This window comes from Anopheles moucheti, chromosome 2, assembly GCF_943734755.1.
Source record: "Anopheles moucheti chromosome 2, idAnoMoucSN_F20_07, whole genome shotgun sequence".
Taxonomy (NCBI): Eukaryota; Metazoa; Arthropoda; class Insecta; order Diptera; family Culicidae; genus Anopheles; species Anopheles moucheti.
Window position 1 is genome coordinate 10,747,148 of NC_069140.1, and position 26,664 is coordinate 10,773,811.

Here is a 26,664-nt window from a genome sequence, read left to right on the forward strand (position 1 = left end):
GCAGGTAGCGTGTTTTAGCACTGCGGTTGCACGAGGCAAGCTTTTAATTGAAAGAAAGGAGTGCACTGCCCTATTACACAGGCAGGTGTACTCATGAGGCTGTATCTCTTCCACCCGGGTCTGCAGGATTGCAAACATTCTTTTATAATATCATTCCATTTGTCCCTATTGGTCTTATTCTTGACGAAATGACTATTTGTGTAATATATTCATATGGCATAACAGCCAAAACAACGCACAAGTTACCAACATCAGCTATATCAATGCACGCAGGTGTTGGATTAAAGTAGAAATGAAATTAAATACATGTACGTTTTGCAGGTAGCGTGTTTTAGCACTGCGATTGCACGAAGCAAACTTTTATTTGAAAGAAAGGAGTGCACTGCCCTATTACACAGGCAGGTATAATCATGAGGCTGTATCTCTTCCAGCGGGTCTGCAGGATTGCAAACATTCTTTTATAATACCATTCCATTTGTCCCTATTGGTCTTATTCTTTCGAAATGACTATTTGTGTAATATATTCATATGGCATAACAGCCAAAACAACGCACAAGTTACCAACATCAGCTATATCAATGCACGCAGGTGTTGGATTAAAGTAGAAATGAAATTAAATACATGTACGTTTTGCAGGTAGCGTGTTTTAGCACTGCGGTTGCACGAGGCAAGCTTTTAATTGAAAGAAAGGAGTGCACTGCCCTATTACACAGGCAGGTGTACTCATGAGGCTGTATCTCTTCCAGCGGGTCTGCAGGATTGCAAACATTCTTTTATAATATCATTCCATTTGTCCCTATTGGTCTTATTCTTGACGAAATGACTATTTGTGTAATATATTCATATGGCATAACAGCCAAAACAACGCACAAGTTACCAAAATCAGCTATATCAATGCACACAGGTGTTGGATTACAATAGAAATGAAATGAAATACATACAAATACATGTACGCAGGTAGCGTGTTTTAGCACTGCGGTTGCACGAGGCAAGCTTTTATTTGAAAGAAAGGAGTGCACTGCCCTATTACACAGGCAGGTATAATCATGAGGCTGTATCTCTTCCACCGGGTCTGCAGGATAGCAAACATTCTTTTATAATATCATTCCATTTGTCCCTATTGGTCTTATTCTTTCGAAATGACTATTTGTGTAATATATTCATATGGCATAACAGCCAAAACAACGCACAAGTTACCAACATCAGCAATATCAATGCACACAGGTGTTGGATTAAAGTAGAAATGAAATTAAATACATGTACGTTTTGCAGGTAGCGTGTTTTAGCACTGCGGTTGCACGAGGCAAGCTTTTAATTGAAAGAAAGGAGTGCACTGCCCTATTACACAGGCAGGTGTACTCATGAGGCTGTATCTCTTCCAGCGGGTCTGCAGGATTGCAAACATTCTTTTATAATATCATTCCATTTGTCCCTATTGGTCTTATTCTTGACGAAATGACTATTTGTGTAATATATTCATATGGCATGATAGTCAAAACAACGCACAAGTTACCAACATCAGCTATATCAATGCACACAGGTGTTGGATTACAATAGAAATGAAATGAAATACATACAAATACATGTACGCAGGTAGCGTGTTTTAGCACTGCGGTTGCACGAGGCAAGCTTTTATTTGAAAGAAAGGAGTGCACTGCCCTATTACACAGGTAGGTGTACTCATGAGGCTGTATCTCTTCCACCGGGTCTGCAGGATTGCAAACATTCTTTTATAATATTGTTCCCATTGTCCCTATTGGTCTTATTCTTGACGAAATGACTATTTGTGTAATATATTTAAAACAACGCACAAGTTACCAACATCAGCTATATCAATGCACACAGGTGTTGGATTAAAATAGAAATGAAATGAAATACATGTACGTTTTGCAGGTAGCGTGTTTTAGCAATGCGGTTGCACGAGGCAAGCTTTTATTTGAAAGAAAGGAGTGCACTGCCCTATTACACAGGCGCAGGTGTACTCATGAGGCTGTATCTCTTCCACCCGGGTCTGCAGGATTGCAAACATTCTTTTATAATATCATTCCATTTGTCCCTATTGATCTCATCCTTGACGAAATGACTATTTGTGTAATACAGGAACGATGACACACCTGTTTTACTTCGGTCTGCAAAACATTAAACATTTTCTAATCCTCGGTTAGTTGATAACACATCATGGATATGTTTCTAACCTATTGCCGATTCGATGCAGTTTTTCGAAGGAGAAAGGTTTTCCAGAAAGGTCCAGAAGGAGAAAGTCAGATGGTAAAATGGCGTCATCGGAAGCGTTTACCGTATCTGAAACGATTCACAATTCACTGTGTTTATCTCAAACCATATAAACCATATAAAGAAAACACATTTTCCGTGGCCGAGGTCAAAGGTGATAAATACAGGCAGTCCATGAGATACGCTATTATAGCGGACCGCTATAACCCGGCATAAATCCGCGTAAGTCGAATCTTGGTGCAATTTTGTTTATACTTCCAAGTCACAGAGTCAACTTCCTTTTCTGCACTTAATCTATGCAACGAATCAGGCGATTTTTAGAAAGATAGCGTTAAAATATTTCCATCAATTCACCATCAATTTTGCGCATTTCACGCGATTTGATGATGCAGAAATACAACAGCAATACGTTTTCCACTTCATTACACCATTGTTGCTTTTCTTGACCTACAGTCGTCTTCCAAACAACACAGACGCATAGGACAATTTAGTAAAGCGCTAGAAACATTTGCACATTCAGCCATACACAAGTTCAATTCTATAAATAGCTAGCTTGCATTAGGACTGTTATATAGGGTTTAACTGTGGAATGATGACCGAAGGAAAAAAAGCGTCGCAAAATCAGCTCAGAAAAAAGTGGCACAACATAATTTTTGCTGCGGCACAACTTTTTGTACAGCGGTTGATGTTTTGTGCCGCCATGACAGTTGATCCGATGAGGTGTTATTAAGACGTCTTTCCGCGGTCTTTTCGTCCCCGCGGAAAGACCGCAGAAAGACGTCTTTTCATGTGCCGTTTTGGAGCTTGGGTTGTTTTATTTCCTTCGTTTTACGTGCGCCGAGTCAGTAAGGAGACTGGTTATCATGTTGTTCATTCTATCGTTTATTACCACCAAGCGTTTTACACGAAACTTGTGTTCCTTGCGGTACTATCACCTGCCTATCCAGAGCTTCTGTCTTCCCGTTAACACTATTGTTAAGACCGCGTACAGGGATGGTTGTTTCCTTTCTCATTTCAATACACACCACACCCTTGTTGCAGGGTGTTGGGTGTTTTGTTATTATTTCTTTACACGCATTCTTTTTCATTCCCCTCTACGCACCTTGCTTTACTTAATCGTTCATCAGAGAGCCATTTTTCTCGTTTGATTTAAATTTAAATTTATTAACTTTGCTTTTTCTTTTGCTAAAACATTACATATTTCATCACATAAACACGTGGCTTCCATCGAACGAGCCTCAAACATCTCGCTCCCTCTCTCGCTTTCTCCTGCATTTATCTTGTTTCTTTGCGTTTGTTTAACGGATAAGAAGGATGTAGTTCGATTAGATTTACCATAATAATATGCGTAGATTTTTTTCCTTTCCTTGTTTTGTTTCCATCCTCCTGTAGATTTCAGATCCACTGTTCAATTAATTAGCCAGTATGTAATAAATATATGATTTTTTACTTCTTTATATCCCACTTTTTTGTTTCGTTTGTGTTAAGTTTTGTTTCCTTTTTGTTGTTTTGCTAATTTGTGTTCGCGTTTTGTTTAGTATTGCCTATGTGTATTTCAAACTGTTGCACTGTTGTTTGGGTGATATTGGTTTGTTTCGTTTATCTGTTACGAGCACAATGTTTAGCTTTCTTTCTCTCACACATAATCCCCATCACACAAGGCTTCTGATATAAACCGGGGACCAATAGTTGTCTAAAATAATAAGAATAAACTTTTCCATGGGATTATCCTCTCTGCAGGAATATCTAAGCCGTACACTAATTTAAAAAAAAACTGCATAATGATCATAGTGATAATAATTCGTGCTAAAGAAAGTTTTCGAAAATGATACTAATTGTTATAATTATAGTAACAGGTCGCGTTTCTTCTCAACCCTGTGCTCCAGCAGTATCCCCGTTGCAGCAGGGAGCATCCTTCAACCTTTCTATTTCGTCCCCTGCTAACCATGACATGCTTGACCATTATCTTCAGCCATTCCATCACACCAATGTACATCGCAATCCCACTGTCTATCTTTTCGAACAGCCTGCATTTCTTCTGTCTAATTTGAACGTGTAAACAACTACTTCGTTATCGTTTTACTCTCAGAAATCGCCGCCTTCTGTGTTTCTTTCCTGGACCGGCAGGACCAGAACAACCAACGGTTCCGGTGGTAGATAATTCACATCTTTCAAACATTCAGCACACTGTGCAGCAGGGTTACACACGAACTAAACGCTACGAACAGATCAAGTTGCTTTACGTGATCCTGTTTTCTTCAACATCCTAGCAAACGCATATCAGTGCTTTCATGTCACATCTAGTAGGTACGTATCCAATTCACCAAAACACATCGCTAATATGAACACTTTCGGTTATTGATTTTCTGATCTGATTCTGATGATTTCTCACACTTCCCCACGCACACGAAATGAAGAAACGAAATTTCAATTCTTTATGTTAACCACATTTTTATCAATGAATGCAGGACATTTGCAAAACAGCACCAATACACCCGGCATATACACGAACAGATCAAATACGGACGAGCCTGTTGTCTGGAGTGTGTCCTTTGTTAGTAGATACGTAGGGGTTTTGTTGTTGTTTTTTTAATGTTACACTTTCCAATCCTAAAATTTTTCATTTTTCGGAGTTGCGCTTATGGTTCGTTTTTAGCTGTTGATATAGTTTGTGTTTTTCTTCCGGTTTTATTTAAACTTTACTGCTACATATGGTTTTGTCGCTACTTGGTAATGCATCAGTTCTGTTTGCTCTGTTCTTCCATCACATCGTAGTCCGTAGAAAAGGTGCTTGAAGGTGGGGAAAAGGGGCTGATGGATGTGTTTTCGAGATGTGTTACACTATCCTTCTGCATTCGATCATTCTCTCGTTATATAATGTGCAACATTTTGCTCCGTTTTGCCAGTTTAGTCGGTTCATTAGAAGCTTTGTTACGCGCAAACAGGGAACAGAAAACGCGGCCCCGTGACATCCTATCGAGATCAATGCTATTTTGTCATCATCATCACGCACGTCTGTCTGCATGTCGGAGAGAATCACGGCACAAAATGGCTTTAGTTTTACTAATAGCATTGGTACCAAATTGGCGAGAACGTGTACTTTTGTCAATAAATTAACCGTGGTCTATAACAACAATCGAGCTACGGAGTGAAAACGTTGGGGTTTATCTTGAATTTCTTCCTTGTCATGCAAAAGGCCACAAGTGCCATTGCTTAAATACATCATCCCGGAACTTTCTCCTATACTCGCCAAGGTGCACTATCATCTTCCTATTCAGGAAACGACCTGACTGTGTTTCTTACAAATTAAATTACTCTTTTTATTTTATGCTGCACGATTGTTATGCAAGTGTATAAGCCACGCAATTTTCCATATTCTCTGCTCAAGCCATAGTACAAGTTTGTATAATTCGAAATAAATATCGGTTGACCGCCCGGGGACTCAAACGGGGGAAGGTGGCCTACACGTCAAGCGAACCTTTTGTTTTCAAACAAATTGACAAAAAGAAAGAAAGTAGCAGAAACCAAACTTTCGTAAGCTTAATAGCAAAGGGTTGCAAGGGGTCGGAACATTGAAAAGAAAGAGAGAAAGAGCCTATCACTGCGTCTCGTATGTATATGTGAAGAGTCTGTGTGTGTGTGGTTTGTAAACAAAGATAGACAAAAACCCTAAGATCACGCGCGCATTTGAGAAGGCTGAGTGTAAGTCCATATCTTCTACCGCACAGCATCCCCACTCAGCAAACTCCAAAGATATCAGTTTAATCGCTCAGATCATCGTTCTGATGGTTGTTGTTGGCGGCACCATTGTTGTTTGTCTTGTTTTGCAGTACAAGACTGCTGTTTAGGTTGCCACCGCCGCCGCCTCCTCCACCGCCACTGCTGCTGCTTCCGCCACCATCTGCACCGCCGCCACCGCCGCCGCCGCCACCGCCACCGCCTACACCACCAGCGGCCAAACCCATCACGCCACCGTATCCGGGTATGCCACCGATGGAGCCACTACCGCTGCTGCTTCCACTGTTATTGTGATGGTTACTCTAAACAAAAAAAAAACCTTATTTAGTAATCACATTTCGTCACGGGACCAAACGAAGGAGTGTGTGATGGAAGCTTCTTACCGGACCGATGCTACCACCGGATGATGGGGCGGTCGTTTCCTCCTGGGGCGAACAGTTAAGGAAATCCCATATCAGGATGGTATCGTCGTGCGAACTGCTCACGATCTGGAATTCATCGAATTGCAACCGGAATACGCGACCGGTATGTTCCTGTAGCGAGACAAATGATAACGAGACGAGGTTAGAATTACAATTAGCAAAACAAGCAAGACAAGTGGCCACTTTCTTAACTTACCACCAACGTTTTCAAACACAATGTGTTAGTTTGTGCTCGAATGTCTAAGGCAGCTTGGAGATCCCACACTTTGATTTTGCCATCGTACGCCCCGCTAACGATGCGTTTCGAATCGAACCGAATGCAACGAACGAGCTCTTCGTGGCCCTCGAGGATTCGCAAACAGGTACCACACTCGATGTCCCATAGTCTGTGGAAAGAAGATGCCATCCTTAGTATCCGCACATCCGTACCATCATACCGGTGTTTGCAAACGGCCATACCTTATCGAATTATCTGAACTACCACTGACCACTAACCGGTCGCGATACTGTAAGCAGGCGATACCCCGTTTGTGGCCGTTCAGCGTGCGCAAAAACTCACAGTTCGTCGAGTTCCACACCTTGATCGTACGGTCGCCGGATGCCGACACGATGTACTTTTCGTCAAAGTCAACCACGTTCACTGCGGCCCGGTGCCCGACCAGTACGCGCCGTAGCCCAATTTCCGTCGGTGAAACCATGTCCCACACGGCGATCGAACGATCCTGACGCAAAAGGAAACAAATAAACGGTTAGATGATGTTATAGATATAAAAAATAATCATGGATCGGGTACTTCAGTCTGATATTAGATAAAACTTAATAACTTATTGATTACATTAAATTGCAATAAATATTCCTACCGTCAAGGCTATGAAAAGCTGTACCGTGTACAGACACTTATAAAATCTGTTTTACTCTAATTGCTATTCTTAACGAGCTAACCAAAAATTCGGAACTAAAATTATAAATATCTGCTATTATCTCATCCATGTACCAACTGATAATGACTGTACGCTCATTTGATTTGCGTTACCCGCCTTATACGCACCTTTGAACAGGTTACCATCATGCCGTTGTTGAAACGCAGATGCAGTACCGCCTCACAGTGATGTATTAGGGTGTTGACCATTTCGCCCGTGTTCACGTCCCACACGCGCACCGTCGAATCGCTTGACCCGCTAATAATGACCTTATCGTCGTACTGTAGGCAAAGCACCGATCCAGTGTGCCCCGTCAGGATCTACGGTAAAAGAACAAAACAACAACAATCAATTCCCGGATTAACTGTTTTCGGTTGCCATTGCTCCAGTCGGAGTTCACCGTCAAACCCTGCGTACCATGCAACACTGGAGCGTCGAACGGCTCCAGATCTTGATAGTATTATCCCTTAGACCGGACACAATTTTATCGTCATCGTACTGCAGACAATAGACGCCCTTCGAATTCTCTGACCGGCAGTTTATTCGCTGAAGATTGTGATTGCCCGTGCGCCAGTTGTTCTCGATCGCTTCGATGTCCTTCATGATCTTGGGGAACAGTTCGCGGTAGAATTTGTGTTGTCGCAGCGTCACGCCCGGCCTCGGTATGAATAAATATTTGATCCTGTAAGGGGTAAAGGAAACATCGTCAAAAAAAGGCTTTTTTAACTGAAAACAAAGCGGAGATTAATTTCTCACACATGCTGCTTACCATCCTTTGCGTTCTGCTAACCCCCGCCATAGGGAATCGGTGCGGACATTTCGTTCGATTAGCTTCTTCCATAGCATACCTTCCGAGATGACGCGGGACCATTCTTTGCAAACGCGCTCCGCCCGGCACAGCGACTTGGCGTCCAAATAGGAGAGAATGTTTTCTGCCACGTGGTCTAATCCTTTTGCTGGGGTGAGAAGAAATCGGGGAGCAAACATTAGTACATGAAATGTTTTATTAATATTATAAACGACTTCATACTAACAATTATGTACCCTCATACCAGTCTGACTCTTATTTAATAATTGTAAAACTGAAATTTATTTGACATTTCCATTCCACGTAAACAGCACTACACGTGCATCATAACAATTTCTCCCTGTACCAATTGAAACCGTGAACTCTCATCGAGTTCTCGATGCAATGACGAAAAACGCCCCACCAACTCCGGCGGTTCATTTGCAAGGATAATTACAACACAGCCAGGCAATGCGACGGGGAACAGGGAACAAAGGGAACAGCTCTAATCAGATTCATATCATGCACGTAATATATAAAGACCGTAGTGCGCCCGAAAAGGTTCAACAAACTCGCTAGGGTAAGCCCCCCGGTAGGGCGTGCGCTAAAAGCTGTTTGCCTACCATTCTCCATTGGTGCCCTTTTTCTCGTAGGTTAATTACCTAAACTCTTTCGGCACGCAAAATTCCTTTCTTCTGTTCTGCTGGAAACAGCCAAAAGGTTAGATTGGCAGATGGCAGATTATGAGACGGTGTTAATAACCCATTCATGAGGCGCGGTTTGGAGGAAAATGGGATGTGTTTGGCACACGCCTGCAAAAATGTGTCAAATGTCGTGTGACCAGGACCTTAATTTACGTGACAAAAACTCGACTAACAGACAGATCGTAAGCTTCGATAAAGTTAATGTGCTTTCTTTCTGGTTCCCTTCTTTGCTGGACAATGTAATTAAAATGTGAAGCAAGCAAGAACTTGCAACAGTGTAAGAGGGACGGTTTTCTTATGTTGTGACAGTTTAGCTCTTGGGCTAACGTTTGGGACAGAGACTTGTCTATCGGACTTCATCCGTATTTTGTCGACCTTTTCAAATATGTCGAATTTCTAGAATAGAATGACATGGAGGACTAGTTAATTAGTCATTTCGTGCGCGCCGGTTGTCTTATTGCAAGGTAAACACTCTAATGTGTTAATAGAAGAACCAGACGCTTGTGGAATGTTGCCTCGCGAATCTCTTGCACGCGCGCTCGCTGCTATATTGTCAAAGGAACTTTTCTGTTTTGAGGTCAGTTGACCGTGGCGTACATGTGCCACATGTCTGGTCTCGGCTCGCACACAGCCACCTCCAAGCAAAGGCTCCACAAGAGAATCGAACTTCTGCAATTAACTATAATCCGACACGGTTGTACGCTGCGGTTGATTATCAATTCCAATAAGGCGCCGTCTAATGATCCCCAACGTCATTGTGGACAGCTAGAAACAATATCTCGGCTAAACGACACAACACCATCAAAACGCCAGAACAGTTTATGGTCCGGGGACCTTAAACCCTCATCCCGAGTTGCCAACAATCACTTTCGATTAGTTCCGGTCAACTTTCTGCACGGCAAAAGAGCTGTCCACTAGCGCCGTTTAGTTGGGGGTTGGATGATGGTTTGAGCTTTTTGAGGTTAAAATAGGTCACTGAAAGATACCCAAACGGGACGGGCATTTTACACGTTAGGTCAAATTTATCTGACCTAGTATTGAAAGCCCACAGACAACACAGGCCGGCCACAGGCCCAGAAGTCTACACGGGCGTAGGAAAACCGATATCAATGTAGGTTAATTGAGTATTAAGCGTTTTCGGAATGGGACAAGCGAAACCAATACTCAAAAACGAAGCTGTTGAAGAACCGAAGAGGGTGCCTTGTGGCAACGAATTATAGCCATCTTGGGGGAAACGTTTTGAAGCGGAATTAAACATTTCCATTTAAGCGCCATTTGCGGAACGGGATGATTTTTGCAAATCTGTTACTTAAGTTTGAACTGTTTTCCGTTTTGATTGCTTATTATTAAGCTTATTATTCTAAATATTCTTTATTTGAGAATGTTTTTGGCCGATTTTTCCAACAATTCCTCACAGACCTGAGGGAAGGCATTCTTTAGGGCAAAGTAAAATTGGTCTAGACAACAAACATTAGGGTCATAACATAATTCCTTCCACCGGCTGCACCTACTGATGGCTCTGAGAAAAGCAAGGTTTAGGGCAAACAGACGCAAACCCCTGCATGGGACACGCAGTATAGGGATGACGACCACTATTGGAAAGAGAATGTTCCCCGGAATGCGTATTCCATTATTTGCACCCTCTTGCGTACAAGGTTTCGTGGAAATTAACGGGTCTGTCTGTATCTCTCTCTCTCTCCTCTTTGGGCTTTCGCTTTGTTTCCTGTTTCTGAAAACATATTCCGCTCTCACGGGGCAAGATGCTCAACATTATGTACCGGGGTGCTTTCTGCAAAGCGATTCGTTCGTTCCACACCATCCCCACTGGGCGCACTGGGCTTAGATATGGGCTGACACAACAAAACAACTCTACCTGACCTACGGGACACATCTTTCCGGCTGTGTCTCGAGAGCTCGAGCCTCACTTTGACCTACTTTTGCTCACTTCCTGTTGCCGCTGTCGGGTTTGCTTGAGGATGATGGGTGTGTGGTGGTGTGCGATTGGGTTGAGCGGGATGGGCCATCCCTTCCTCAACAAATCCTAGACCATACTTACTGGGCAGCAGTGTGATGAAGTCTCGCTGGAGCATCGGTTTCAGGTAGGCGTTGATGTGTCCGTGCTGGTAATGGCACATGCGGGAGAGAAGCTGTTCGACAAAGTCCACCTGGTTGGCCTCGTTCCATTTGGAGAAGTACGATAGACAGGTATCGCGCTCGGTTTGAAACGTCGGTGACGGTTCTTTCTTTCGTGCCGGATCGTACAGTATCTGGGTGGTGTACTGGAAAGAATTAAAAGAAAAATAAGGGAAAACCATTATTAGTCAAGAGACAAGAGCATGGTGGGGTTTAGAAAACCCAACAGAACATAAACTTGCATGGACCAGGTGAATCACCCACATACAAATCAATGAGACACAACTGTGCCGAATTGAAGGGTGTTAGAAGACAAAACAAAACACTGCCCGGTTGTTGATGGTTGAAATCCTGCATGACGAATATGGGATGTGATAACGTGTATCGCGAAAGTAAGCTTTCAATAAGCACGCTTATTAAATCAGCAAGATAATCATTTGGAGTGTAAACAAATACAGCACACTTGGGGATGCGCCTCTCGATTTCTTCCCTGAAATAATCCAAAAGCACTTCAAAAGAAGATAATCATACTGACTTATTATTCGTTCTTACTGCCGGGAGCTTATAAGTGAGCACAATTGTGTACACTACTTGAAACTTTCTTCTTAACAGTTAAAATGACTAAAGGATGGCCCGAATTGGAAGCATAACGGAGCAAAAACAAAACGCACAATTTAATATTAAAGCAACATATATTTTCTCTCCTCCAGCAATTGGCTTAATTTTGGCAACGTTTGAGAGCTAAACGAAAGTGCACAAGAAATCGCACATCGCCACCACAACACACCACACATATATTAAGGCCGGCGCGGGTGTGTAAGGCCACCATCATCATCATCATCAACATCAACATTTTTGCAGCAAGCGAAAAAAAACACGAAATGTGCAATTGTTGAAAAAGCAACGAAACACCGCACGAACGCGAATTTGATGTTCGCTGGAAGGCCAACAGAAAATGGCACAGACATAGCGCGGCCCAGAAATAAGGTATAGTAATCAGCTACAAAAATACACATACACCCGCCCATTAAGTGCATTTATTGAACATTAGTGCAGAAATAATAAAACGCATTTAGCAGTGAAAGTGTTTCCGCCTTTTTCCTTTTTTTGTTTAATACTTCAATTTCGATGGATGGTTCGTGTTAATGCCTATCATACGTACGCTTTACGCACACTCAAGGGAAAAAATGTTTTCACTGGTGGGAGAAAATTTTACAATTTATACAAAAAAAGTTTCAATATAATAACAAATACTTTCCATGTCTATTGTTGGCTTTTGAGAGTGGATTGTTTATATTTGTTTTTTTTTTATGTTGTAACTTCGCACAAAGTTCCGTTGAGCAGTGAATATTGAGTTAATCTTATGGTAGATATCACAACCCCAAAGAAAGCCCTTGACGGGCGATGTGTGTTAGAGCAATTCCATACATTTGGTAAGGGACCCTCCACAAAACCGAGCTCATTGTGCAATCGGTAAAGCATTACAATTTTATAACGGTCCAAAACACGCAAGACTTGGGTAAGAGTTTGGGTATAATCAATAATAAAATATAGAGCTGTTTCTGCTTAAAATAGTAAATGCACCTGGAAAAGTAGGAAACTGGATCATCCAGCATTATTTGATCAGATTTCCCTCTTTTTACGCTAACTGCAACATATGCGATCCTCCCTATGGACTTCAATCTCCAATCCGCGGTGTGGCAGTGAGCAACACAATGCAAAACAAAGCAAAAAACAACACGAAATGGGGGAATCTCCTTGGCTTATATTTTTTTTTGTTTTGGGCATGATAGTACGCAAAAATTTGCATCGCACAAACACACCGAGGAGCACCGAGAAGTTTTGTGACCGCGTCTGCACAAAAAGTCTGGCCACACCACAAGACCACACCACATATGGTCACACCGCGCGCCCCGGCTGGGTGATGATCGGATGCACATTTTTTGCGTACATAGTTTTAATTCCCAGTGGACGGTTGTTGTTTGCCTTTAGCACCACAGCATTTAGCACCAGTAACACACACGGTGGATTATTTTTATTGACGAGTTTGCATGAGTGTTCCATTTTTGGTAGAGCAAACAAAAACGGACGTACAGGGTGTGTGTGTGTTCCGAGCAAAACCGGACAAGGCCAATGTCAACGGTAAAGTGAACCATGGTCAACAGAAGGAAAAGAAAGCGAACAGAGTAAGATGTTGCGAATGGGGAGCGCACTCACTCCGAACCCCCCTCTGGACAGCGGAGTCGTCGTGTGCCAACGAAAACAAAGAACACTGGGCAAGCGTGACTGACAGTTTGTTCTGTTTGTCCGTTCATCACCGTCAAAACGAAACCATCGTCGAACGTCGAACACGGCCAAGTCTAGGTTTGTGGTAATGGGAATCGGCGGAAATGGGATTGGATTCACATTTATGACACTGGGCCATCAAGTTGATACGCCGAGCGTTTTTATATTAAATGTTACACAAGATAGTAAATTAAATTGTTGACCTACATTTGGCCACTCTTTTGGCCAGTACACCAGATGCAGTATGGTGCTGCAACGTGGCAACATCGGCGAACATCATACGGTAGAGACACCGCATCCCGTTAGAATTAGGGAGAGAGAGAGAGAACTAGAACAAAAATCGATAATTTCCTCCAAATCTCGGAAAAAGGTGGAGCTATTTACGAAAATCTGTCCAACGCGAATATTTAAACCGCATTCAAAGGATAAAGTAAAATAATATCATGGAAGATAAACCTATAAACTAAAAGTTTTGTTCACCAAGTACACCAACATACATAACTAATGGTACAATTATACAATAACAACAGAACTCTCCCGTGTCTCTAATTATGAAAATCATGATCATATCTCCCGCAGCAATCACATCTGAAAGTGAGATTTTATTTACCCTGCAACACACACACCTATTGTTGGTGTGTGAAAACCTCACTTACATTAGCCAAGTTATCAGATGTTGATGTAGCTCGGAAAACACCGGGAAATGGTTGGAAAATGCATAGATGTGATCTGACCCAGTTACGAGAGAGAGACAGAGAGACGACTCACACCGCACACGATACGACAAACTGCTGAAAGGTAATAGTTGTTTTATAGTGCCCATCGTGGTGCTGCTTTGAACCGAAAAGTTTATGACAGCAAATAAAGAAAAACTTGCACCACTTGATAAGAATAGTGGTGGTGATTGTGGTGATGGTGGTAGCAAACAAACAGTTAACGAAACCTACCGGCGGATGACGCAACGTGCGATTTTTTCGCAATATCACAACAAACGCCAGAGACGCTGGGCAAAAGGCACGCACGTAAATCATTTCGGGTGTAAAACAAATGGTTGTAAAACAAGCCCCGGCGAGGAGTTTCCCATACTTTATGACCGAAAAAGGGAAAACTAAGGCAATACAATGCGTGCGGTTCATGAATGCAAATTAGGACACACGCCGAATTAACAGCTGACACGCGTTTTGGAGCGCTTGTTTTGACGGTGTTGCAATTGCAACATTCGCTCCGTAGGTCGTTCCAATAGTGGAATCGACAATGTGTACATGTAGTGATGAGAAGTTGGAGGTGGATCGGTTGATTCGATCCGATGCAGGCTTAAACAATCTGATCCAATCCTATAATATGAGATCAAACGATCCGGGATCACTCTTGAATAGCGCTGTTGATCCCTAGTGATCCGGGATCACCGTTGCCTGGAAATAGTGATCCTTTGTATGGAAAAGTTCATCAACCACGCCTCCCGCCAGAGATCAGAGATCACTCGATCCCGGTATCGTGTAAATTTACACGATCCGATCCCAAATTTCGGATCATTTCCCACCACTAATGTACAAGTTAAACAGACGCTCTCGACCACTGCAGGTTTCTTGGAAATATCAATTAAACAAATTTTACGCAAATGAACGAATTTCCAGTGACACGCAACCCTCGAGTATAATCAGTAAAGGGCACAGAAGAGGAAGGAGGGTATCACCACCGACCACCCCTTGTCAATCAGATAGAAAAGATAAGAATGTGAGAGGGAAGCACAGCAAGCATATTTTCGCACTCAAATTAAATTACGTATTTAAAAATGCTTTAATTAAACAAAACCACCGTCATCTCGTCCATGTTAGAAAAGTTGTAGTTACTTATCTCCAGTTTCTATTTTTTTACAGCAAGGTTAACAACATTTGCGCTCGATCGTTGCTTCCGATTACGTTTAGGGGGACCGCACACGTTTGAGCACACTTTTTAATTTATTACCATTTGACTGACAAAATGTGTGAAGCAATTCGAAACAGTTACTCAATGAATATTAACGTAAAAGTCTCCTTTAGCAACGACGCAACACGTGACACACCTTTTAACGAACTGTTTTGCTTCTGAACGTGAAACATCTCATCTCATCCGTTCATCTTCCCAAATGCCAACAGCTCTTTTGGCGAGACGAACCTTACAAATGTCGTGCTGCAGAGTTCGTGTTTGCGCAATTGATGCATTATAAGGGGTAGTACTCCAACGCGGGCGCATCTTTTTAAAGGCATTATTGCTTCTTCACATCTTCAATGGGGAGTGTTTCCATCAGAACTCCCACGTTCACCTATCGCGGGGATTGAATAAGTTAATAAAAATTGCACAATACAGGCAGCAGTTTGTAAAGGTGCAACAGACATCTCCCAGAAACTGCTCAGGAACTTCCTTTCCCTGTTCGGGCTGGAAGGATTATTCATGCCGTACAGTGAATATTTGTAATCATCCAGAATAGTATGCATGTATGAATGACATGTTTAACCACCAATAGTAATAACTCGATGAGAATCCCTACTCTGACAATGATGCTGCTGTCTATTCTAAGGAATGACGCATGCGACGGTGCATTGAAGCTGTTAACATGGAGAGGTGCCTCAGAACTCCGAACAGTTCTTTAATTCCCTCAACCATTTGCATTGGTCCCAATGTAGATATCATCGCTCCAACATCCAACGGGATGACAAAGAGGGCAAACACTTATAACTTCCGCTTATTCCGGTTTGCTACACGACCACGAGAGACGGGCCAACCAGTTTCAGGGCTCCCTCGTGGAAATAGAAAGGGGATTTCGATTCACTTCAGGAGATGCCGGCACCACTCTCCCAATGCAATGTGACATTAACAACCCATTGCCGTTGTGATCGAAGTTGACCACAGTGCCTAAGCCTATAACGTTAGAGAAACCGAGAAGATCGAACGAGCGGCAGCTTCATCCCGTACACAACAAACAGGTTCTTCTAGGGGAGCCTTTTTTATCGCTCATTATTTTAATAGCTCGGTGGAAAAGCGTCGACGATCAGGCAGACAACAGACAGAAGATCAGGGAAGATCGGGCTAAAAGAAACGAACAACTTACATCCTGCCACACACATGCAACCAGGAACGGGCAGGAACTTTTATCGTCGAACTTTGCGGGCTTCATCGGGTGTGTTCGTTGGAAGCTTTTATCAAACGGGCACTATTAAAAGCAGTCTAATGGTTCGGACATCCATCAGGCACTACACCATGCAACCCGTATCACTTTCCTGCGTTTACTCTTCGGGGAAAGTTTTTACTAAGGTACGCTTCAAACTGCTGTCCCAAAGGGCTCTCTGCCTGCTGAATATGCAGTGAAAGTTTACAGAATATAAAAGAAATATTCAAATGCTAAACTTGAAGATGTATCTTAAATTGTAACTGAACGGAAATCTATAATCAATATTGTTCGTCAAATTGTAAGATTTAATTTATCTGTGACTTCCGGTGTGTTGTTGTTATGCGGGGAATAGATTTTCATTTCATCCAAAGCACTCACCACACACCTCGCTTGTAGGCACATACTTTCCCTTCGACAGACGACCTTGCAGAGAAGAAAATCCTCTCACCTCCAAAACCACGAGCAAACTTCCACTTTCTCGAACACCTCTTTTTTTTTTTGAGGCCAACAGTTACACTCAGCCCCGGGGAAAAGGTGAAGAAGTGATGCATTTATAATTTGATCTCATGGAAAAAAGGCCTCCCCCTCTCTCTATATAACCTGCTGTGCCACTTTTCTTCGAGAAAAACAAATACACATACACAAAACAACCACACCCGTATTATGTCAAATGTATCAGCCGTGGGCACGCTTCACGCTTCCATGGGTGCAACAAGTTGCGTGACCTGAATTTTTACTTTTTCCTCCATATGCCGGCCCGACCACCACCAGGTCAGACAGGGGAATGAAACTTTCCGCTAGACGAAGTAAGGCGCGTGCGTAAGGTGTGGGTACCAAGCCGTTTTCCCAAAAAATTACACCAAAATTCGGTACAACACGCGTTGCGAGCGGGGGGTTGTGTCAGTGAAATTGAATTAGCCCCAGAAAGGGGGCCAACATTGTAAACGAAAGCAAAACCAATACGATGGGCTTAATAAATCCATCCACGATCACAACTATAGGAAGCACACTTGAACACTGGTGACTGGGAAACTCCAATATACATTAGTTGCATTATTCAATTTGTAAACTAAATTTCCCCATAAATGTGTGGCAAGGCTGTTCTTACAATAAATTAGAAAACAATACAGCAACATTATTGCTAACATTTACGACGGCTTTGCTCCAGTGGTTAGGGTTCCTTTCAATGAATCTTTACTGATAATGCTAAATGCCACTCGATATAATTTACTTTCGATAAAGCAAGGCGTTGAAAGCTTGTGAAAAATCAAATAAGCACAAAACCTACAAAAATTTCCAATTTTAAGTAAGAAGATCTCTCGATCTTCCGCGTTCCTCCTTTATTAAAACTAAACATATCAAAAGCAATAAATTGAGGGACTTTAACAATGTTATACATCAAAATCAATCTATTTTCTGAGTATTTATTCGGGAAGGTCGAAATGGACGCAGCTCGAAAATCTTCCCTGTAATAAGCTTTTGTGCACATTTTAACATCAAGGGTTTCCATTCATCTTGCAAGCGCCAATAACTTGTTGATTTAGTACCACAACGCCAATAAATCAACTTTACACAATAGACAAATAAGTAGCGGAAGCAGCAAAAAGTCACTAGGCTTTTATCTTTTTAAAGATCTTCCCTTGATCTTCATCACCATATGGATGCGAGTGTATGTACTTGGTGTGCGCGTAGAAGATACGCCGATGCCTGTTCTTAAAGCTGCAGCAAAGTAAATGGCATACGATACATCAGCATCACGAGAACAGGTTGAGGGACCGGTGGGCTCAACACACACTTCCTCACGTCAGACGACCCTCGCAAAACTGCAACACCAATCTTGCCGTGACCTCGATTCAAAGATTCAGGTCGCACTCCGGGGCAAAGCGGGCCACATGCAAAAGGGTTACACGTGGTGGGAAGCGAGAGAGAGAGGCAGAGAACAAGGAAGCAACAAAAGGGAACACGACGGTCACCAACCAAATCAATCAAGGCTAACAACGCAAGGAAACCCTAGAGAGCTCGCGCATACTGTACACACAGGTGACACAACACAGCATGCCCGAAGGTTTTCTTCCGTTTCATACAATGACCTGCATCAATGTCGGGAGTGCGCTCGGTTGTGTGCGTGTGTGTATATAAGGTAGTACTAGTGATTGTTGCACAAAAGCCACGTAGAGTTGTAGGACTCAACTCACATTACTACTACGACGATGTGCCCTTTTGCAGCGAGATGGGCAAAGTAAATTTCTTATCTATGGCAGACGTCTTCAATCGCTGGCCAAGGGAGGTGAAAGGGTTGCCGATGATGCTGACGGCCAGAATAGCAATCACTTATGTACCGTTACAGAACCAGATCCGCGAAAGAAGAAGGAAGAGTTTTGCGCACTCTTTGAGGTTGAGATTGTTCCTCCGTTTACTAATGTTTTTCAATCGTTTGCAGAATAGGGTATGGATAATGACTTAATAGCCTTAAACTAATGCTAAACAATTAACAAAAATAACATAATAAAATATGATGAAACGGAAAGTAAACCAACTTACAGAGTTTTAGAGTTAAAGTGAGAAAAGTTGAGAAAAGCTTCAACGATTCTTTCGATAGTGGGTTCTCGTCTAAGTTAACCACACTTTGCCGAGGTTCTGTGTACCTCGGGAATCCTGTTTCACTTTCTGGCTTTTAAAGGGGGAGAGACAGATTAGGTTTAGAAATTCTGAGAGTAGAATCTCGACTGTCGCACTGAAAGCTTTGCATTCAAAGATATGAACAAGATCCGAAAAGTGTCAAGGATTCCAGATCTAGCCCGGTACATTCCAAATCAACATGAAAAGAATGCAAAAATAACTTCGATTTTAGAGGCATTAGAGTGGCATCAGTATTGTAGATGTATCAACCTCCATTGCAAGCCTTAATTAAACACGTGATGACCAATTTACGCTAATTAATCCAATAAAACCCCAAAAAGGGATAGAAATGTTGCCATCAGCATCGGATTTCGTTTCCATTGCAAATCGATTGTATCGAAATTGACCGTTTTGTTTGGTGTTATCGCACTTCATTTATCACAATCACAAACTGTCATAAACAAACACAAAAAGGTAGATTCCGTCCGTGTTTACTACTGCTGTAAACTGTCGTCACATTGAGCATCATTTTTAAAAACGGCAAGTGTAGCTTTTTCCTTCTTTTATTTCTTTCATCGATCACCGTCGTCTCTCGGTCGGTGACGCGAAAAACGGGGGCGGCGGCGCCCAATTACGATCGGTCGTAATATAAATTGATTTATTTTTGGACCACGAGGTTAGTGGGACGCGGACCGATGTTACGACTGCAATCGCCGGCACATGCCCACACGACATATGGGCACACAGTCGCGCGGTGCGGGTATGCGCTTCATGCCCGATATCTAATCACACAAAACGAGCATGCATCTTCGGCCGTGGCGAGAGAGAAGATGATCATTGGCCAAAGATTTTACGATCGCACCAACCAAATTGCATCTCGAAAAGCGCGCGACAATCGAAGGCAACATCACGCTCGTTTAACGCAAATCATTTATTCATGACTCACTGTGGTAGCAACAAGCGCACAACGATTGCCCGCGTGATAAGATAGCAGCGAAGGCACCACTTCGAAGATGGAGGGAAATTAATGGAAACGAGACGATGTTAGATTTTTGCTAACGATGCAACAATATTCACCGATACGGAAAAGCGCATCAGGTAAGTTTGGATGCACTTTATAGTTGCGTTCACGCAAACGAGAGCGTTAAGCGTATAAATATGGATATAAACTACCCAAGAGATTACGAGTAAGGGAAATTAAATAAAATCATTATATCACCTAAACGAATGAAGATTGTTAAAGAGAAGGCATGCAATTCACAGGCAGCATTTTACTAGACTGCCCACATGAAGGCAATACCCATTGTAATCTCCTCTGTACCAAGCTTATTCTCACAGTGCTTCTTGTTCATTCCTTCCTGTACATTAAACAAACAGATGGTAAAATGTTGCGTGTGCTTTTTGAAGCCCCTTTTGCGGTAGTTGTTTTCGGTTTGATCTTTCGTAAATGGTGTGTTGAGGTTAAGTATCGCAAATTACCCAAACCAAAGCACATCTCCTTAGCCGTAGCAATGTGAGTCTTCACATAAACGATGTAATGCAACATCGAGCTGAAGAAAAGGATGTACGAAAATTGTAATCTTGCAGCTTGCCCCCAACGGAAACAAGTTCTCCGCACATTTGGAACACACACCGCACCGCCGTACGCGATCCGCGAAGCAGGGAAAGGCACGAAAATATAACGACATTACACCCGCCCGGACCTATCCCAACGGCAATTGCAATGTGCAACCAATTGCATCATCAGCGTCATTATGCACATCTCCTGCATGTTCTTCCGCACGACGTGTGTTTTTCATGTGCGGGCAAACAACAACTTTACCGACCGTAATGTTTGCGTTGTTTGTTATCGTTTCATCGCTTTAGCAGTTCAGTTTTACGTATCTTTTGTTGTTTGCTTTCAGATGCGCTTAGCGCCGTAAAACAGAATCATTTTCCTGCTGCGTGTTCCATGTTCTACCAAAAATTGTTCCCAAAGCAAAGTTGAGTGAGGTCAATATCGAACGTTCAACTTTTAGGGGGGGAACGGCGCTTGTGAGATTTCGTTTCTTGCGATCAGCAACTCACAAACAAAAAGGTGGGCCAACATTCGTCTCGCAGTTCCTGCGGTATCCCTCCGTGCTCGCGTGTTACTTCCCACGTTTCCTTTCACGAGGTCACTTCCGCTTGTGGGATTCGCTATGTACGCAACCGATCTGTACCATTGTGTTGCATGAAACATTCGATGCAAACACACACGAGCGACAGGCAAATGCTGTAGTTCCTCGCAAAAAACCGTTCACGATTGCCGTTCGAGCCGTGCGCCAAGCGTGTTTACCTTGTGGCGCGACCACCCTTTCTCTGTCCGCTTGCCAACGCACATGGGTTCAGTTACCCATTATTTCCGGACATGATCAAGAGGTGAGCATGATCGAAAAGCTGCTGCAAAGGTTAAGCACGGGAGCGCCAAGATCGAATCGAAAGACGTTTATATTAGCTGATTCTATGTTAACGATTTAGAGTCGGCACAGTACAAATAATGTCTGCTGGGGGAAAAAATACAATGAAAAGCTAACAACAGCATTAAACAAATAGTGAAGTCTGTTTAACGAGACACATATGCTTAGAAGCTCGATAATAAGACCGCTTTTAGTATCTTATGAAGAAAAAAATGGTTTTATGTTAGATGAGAAGTTTTTTCGATTCATAAATTCACTTGAGATAGAGACTCGGGGAAAATTATGGTTAGATCAGCAGAATGCCATATATTTGGAGCTGCTTTCGCGTGATCAAACCTTCACTGGGGAACGGTATCGATCCCAAGTAGTTCGTTTAAAGTGAGGATTATAGAAAAAAGACCCAGAACAAGAGAATAGAGACGATTCGGAAGATAATTCTCCAGATTCCCGATGTTCCAGCCAAAACATCTATTTGGAAAACTGTGGATGGGAAATTCTACTCCTCCCAAGTCCACATTCGGCATCATTCGTCAACCTCTCATTCATGCTTTTTGTTAGCCAAAGCGCAAAATAAGCGCAATTCGCACTTGGGCTCTAAAGACTCGAATTTATTTAGGAACGAAACTCATGTTGGAAGTTTGTAAAAATTGTTACCTTTTAATTAATAAAATATGCAACAATGTTATTCGAAAAAACTCTCAAAATTTAGAAGAATAAACCACAGATAAATTATGTATGCACCCTAAAACTGACAAAAACAAAATCCCATAATGTTCGCCACAATGCGGAAGGTTTAGAGTTTTCCATTCCGCTCCGTAGGCCCTCGGCAACGGGTTAAATGCGGATGCAAACGAAGAACTTTCTCTTTTGGAACCGCGCTACTCACCACCGCCGCGGGGTTGAAGGTGAGCGGTGAGCAAATGTGCGTCCACTAGCTCCAGCTCACATCGGCTCATTGCGTGAAAGTTTCCCAACGCACCACCATATCCGTTCTCACTTGTCGATGCGTGTAAAAATGCATTAATCATACACCCACGCGGTGCGCTCGTTAGCAAAACCCGGCGCAACTCTATTACGTTACGCAGCTAAAAATTTAATCATCGTAATAGATCGCACAAAACAACAACAAAAACATATTAAGCTTAATTCGCCTAGCCGAGGAAAATTCCTAGCTACCCAAAACCACCCTGAAGCTGACAACAAACGGCAACAAAGGAACTGAGGAAAATCAGAAGAAGGAAGCCCACCGTTTTACCGTTTGCGGAAAACAGAAATTTATCGAGCGAATGAATGGAAAGTGGTATTGGGTGAAAATGAAAGGCGCGCAGAAGACGATGCGTTCGTTGCACTTGGCTGCACCACGCCGAGTGGCGAAAGGTTCCAATTTTTGTTATTACTATTTTTTTTTCTACCCTTCCGGGGCCGGGAAACGAGCGACCGAGTCATTTTCAATTTATTACAGGCCCCGAGAGGCTTGGTCGGTGGAGAAAGTGAAACTAATTTAATTCCACATTTTCCACAAACCCAGCTGCGCTTTATTTTGTCGCTGCACAAATGCAACGCGTCGAGTGTGTGTGTGGTAATATGACGATTACTTGGATGCGCATAATATTTACATTTGTTTGTTTTTACGAAAAAAAAAACGCAGGTTTCAAAGGTGTAATTTTGTAGCGAAAGATACTTTACTACTCCGCTGTTAAGTCATCAGAGATACCATTCACGCTAGAGCTCACCTGTGAATTGCTGATCCCGTCGTCCATGATTTTGTCCGTTTCCATTTTCATCATTTCGGTATCCAGGGTTACGGGCGTACGCTCGCTACTTGGACGAGCTGTAGTACACTACTACTGCTGCCACCACCACCGCCTCGGTAAAGGGGTTGAAGTCACTTTGAAGTCGCCCTGACGACTTGCAGGGCGGAAACTGTAGAGAGAGAGAGGGGGTGCAGGGGAGGCGCAATTCCTTTGGACAAAATCCGCACCACCCTACAAGAACTTTGCGTCGCAAACTGTGGGCACAACACTGTACAAGTTAAACGTAATCACTGTTGAATGCGCTCTGCTTCCAGGCTAAACGGCTACTGATGCACAATAGTATTAACAATAATAAAAACGTTATTACAAATGATCGCGAGCTGACCAGCGAGCGGGTTCGGTGGAAAGATGGAGTTTTATGTACATTAAAAGGTATAGTTTGCTCCGGCACAGCAACCCCAAGCCCACAACATTAATTGATGTTCGGTATAGTAATTGTAGCGGCCAACACTTCTTCTTGCCGTACACCCGTAGCGCCGACACTTTTCATCATCGCTGGCCGTGATTCATCTCTGAGCAGAGGCTTTGCTGCACATCTTTTCACAGAAACATTGAACAACAGCACACACACACACACAAAACGTCACAGTGGAACGGGAATAGAACAAAAACGGTGACTAACGTATTAATTAAAAGCCTTCTTTTTACACACAAACTAAGAGCATTAGTTCAATGCAAGCACAATTCGTTGATTGTCTTGTCTAGTGTTGGGTGCATCTGATTCGGATTTATGTATTCGAATGAATGACTCGCAATCTTTGCTCTAAAGATTTATGGCTGCTCCAAGATTCATGAATTCTTTAAATATTATTGAAATGATCCCAATACTGCCAGCCTTCGATTGCGTGAATCAGCGGCCAGGAAACTTCTCGGAACAAAGAGCCAAATACCATAACAAGAAACACGGAATGGAATAAAGAGATTTGGTACTCCAATTTCAAAATATATCGTACCAAATCGTACCAAACCGAAACAACCCGTACGCAACGGATATAGAACGATACCAAGTTCTCATTGATCTTAGGGAAAATGTAAACAATTGCTACCATTTTTCGTATATTCTCATAAATCTGCAATAAGGTGTTACTGCAGAGACACAATGAAAGTGCCAAATAGCCACACTTAGAAAGTTTTATTAATCTTTGAGGATTCAAAAATGTTTAGAGACTCGTCTAGCGTAATTCCACCTGGCATTCAACGCATTCGCAAACATCATCAGTGCATCGAAACATTAAGAATGCATTTATGTGTTGTGCCGTTGAGCGATTGATGCAGAAAAGGCGCACACAAACGAAAGAAGAACAAGTAGAAGAATCTCAACTCGACGGTGATCGAACTTCTCGCACTCGCCAGTGGTGCACTCGCGATGATGCTCGCCACGTCTCACCGTTTTGGAGATGAAAACTCAACTCTTCCCCACAAGGGTGGGAGATGGGGGTTGCTTTTTCTTGCTCTTTCTCTTCTCGTACGCATTCAGTGGGTTGCTCGCTCTTCGCAACATCGCATGCACATGAGTTGAGAGCAGAATTTCCATACATTTTCCTCCATCCAATTTTTCCTGCCGCCCGTTTTTCCTTCCCAACGGTCACAACACATTCACTGGGTGAGCGTAATGTGACATTTCATTGGTTTCGTAGGCCTCTCCATTGTATTGGAGAGAAGCATAAAGTTGGCTGATGCGTCAGCCACACATTTAGCAAACGGGTACGGTACGCGTAATTACAGGAAAGCCCAACATACATATTTTCATGACACAAAACTTCGCACCCACCGGATGGACACACACACACACACACGCACGCACATACACAAATGCTCGTTAATAACTGCGGATCATCTTCTGGCAGAATGCTTTCGCGTACGGTTGCTATTTTCACATAACAACGCGCTGTTATTCCGTTAGCTTCAAGACCTTCCCAATGTTGGGCACACGCACGCACAGACACACACACACACACATACACACTAGCTATTGTGCGTACGCACACTTTTACGTGTTTGGTGCCATTGTACGCGCGCTGGTTTGCTTTGGTTACCAAGAAGAAGGAACTGCTCGCGGCCTGCTGTTACGTTTTTTTGCTTCTTCCCATTACCTCCGTACACATACACGCACACATACGAAAAGAAGCAAAGGTGAATGGGGTTTTATTCGCGAAATTCGATCGCCATTAGTCTGGAAGCGATTGTAATTCACAGAAACTAACTATCCGAGCACAGTAATGGAAATCGATACGATACCGTGTCCACACAATGGACAAACCTTTCGCTACGCTTTTCACCAAATGCACATCGGGTTATGATAGGGACATACCGAAAAATGCACTTTTGCGCCAGCCAACGGATAGAAAATACGTGTACACACAGTAGAGTACATCCGCGGAGCATAATCAATAAAAAAGCCTCGATTTCACATCATTCCACACGTAGGGCATCACACCATCAACACCACCACCATTACAGCCCGTGCACAATGGCGGCGAACTCGTAAAGCCCTAGAATGTCACCTTAAGTCACCGTGTTTCTTCGAAGCCGTGTTTTTTCACCGCGCGGCAGCGTGCAATCGTACAGCGCGACCGTGTAGCTGACGGGGAAATGAAGATTTGCAACTCTCGTGTCGATTGACGACGCAAGCAGAAGCCTTTCGGCGGAGAATCGACGTACAGTTTCAGATGCACCTGCACGGGGAGCATGAGCAATTGTTCATGCTTCGGGAGCGTGTATGTGTGCCATCGCGAGCATTTCGTTTCTCTGAGCAAACTTCTTCCTTGCTCTGCCGTTTGCTTGCTGCTAATAAGAGCAGAGAAGAAAAAATCACACAATTTCTGTTCACACACATACATGCACAATGCCAGTGAGCCACTGCTCCTTTTTATGTCGACAAATTCTAGCGTAGATTTTGTCGCACAATAAACACCTGTGCAACACGATTTAAGTTATTTTCCACGCTCCAAAAAGACAACAATTTGCCTTAAATCACCTTTACGTGCGTGCAGCACGGCGGAACAGTTTGAATATACGAATCGATACGCAACCCGAGAGCGAATATGCACTTCACGCTCGACAACGCCCAACTAACATGTTATGGATGACAATTTTGTCAGCGTGTTTTTCCGTCGAGTTTACTGTCAATTGTTTGCTCGAGTTGTACTCGGCCGAAATGTGGATAAATTGTGTTTTTATAACATATATTTATATAGAGCTAACATCATTTGAGTTTATCAAAACGGCTACGAAAGAATTACCAAACATCGGAAGAAATTGTTCCTCTCGTTTACATTGATTTCTCGTCAAATGTTTCATGAAGCATGTTCAACTAAATTACGGATGTTACTCAATTTCGAACGCTTTACATGTTTTTTGCAATGCCCAACACCAATTGAAGAGGAAAACCAACCAAACTGTCGCTGTTTGACTGCTGCTTGC

General features: G+C 42.9%; 1 protein-coding gene across 4 annotated transcripts; it reads right to left on the minus strand.

The window, feature by feature from the left end:
- Positions 1-3,117: 3,117 nt before the first annotated feature.
- On the minus strand, positions 3,118-26,291 carry LOC128296890 (beta-TrCP). Of its 4 annotated transcripts, none has more exons than XM_053032409.1 (10): positions 26,219-26,291; positions 23,161-23,507; positions 10,860-11,082; positions 8,082-8,268; positions 7,730-7,994; positions 7,441-7,632; positions 6,852-7,114; positions 6,589-6,778; positions 6,354-6,503; positions 3,118-6,272 (listed from the first exon to the last, which is right to left on the minus strand). In XM_053032409.1, the coding sequence occupies exons 2-10, from the start codon at positions 23,212-23,214 to the stop codon at positions 5,994-5,996; spliced, it is 1,803 nt and encodes a 600-aa protein (XP_052888369.1). In that variant the 5' UTR covers positions 23,215-23,507; positions 26,219-26,291; the 3' UTR covers positions 3,118-5,993. The 4 variants fall into 4 exon arrangements, with proteins under 4 accessions (XP_052888369.1, XP_052888371.1, XP_052888372.1 ...); XM_053032411.1 differs by lacking the exon at positions 26,219-26,291 and adding an exon at positions 26,080-26,186 and having other exon boundaries at positions 23,161-23,504; XM_053032412.1 differs by lacking the exon at positions 26,219-26,291 and adding an exon at positions 25,903-25,928.
- Between the last annotated feature and the right edge of the window lie 373 nt (positions 26,292-26,664).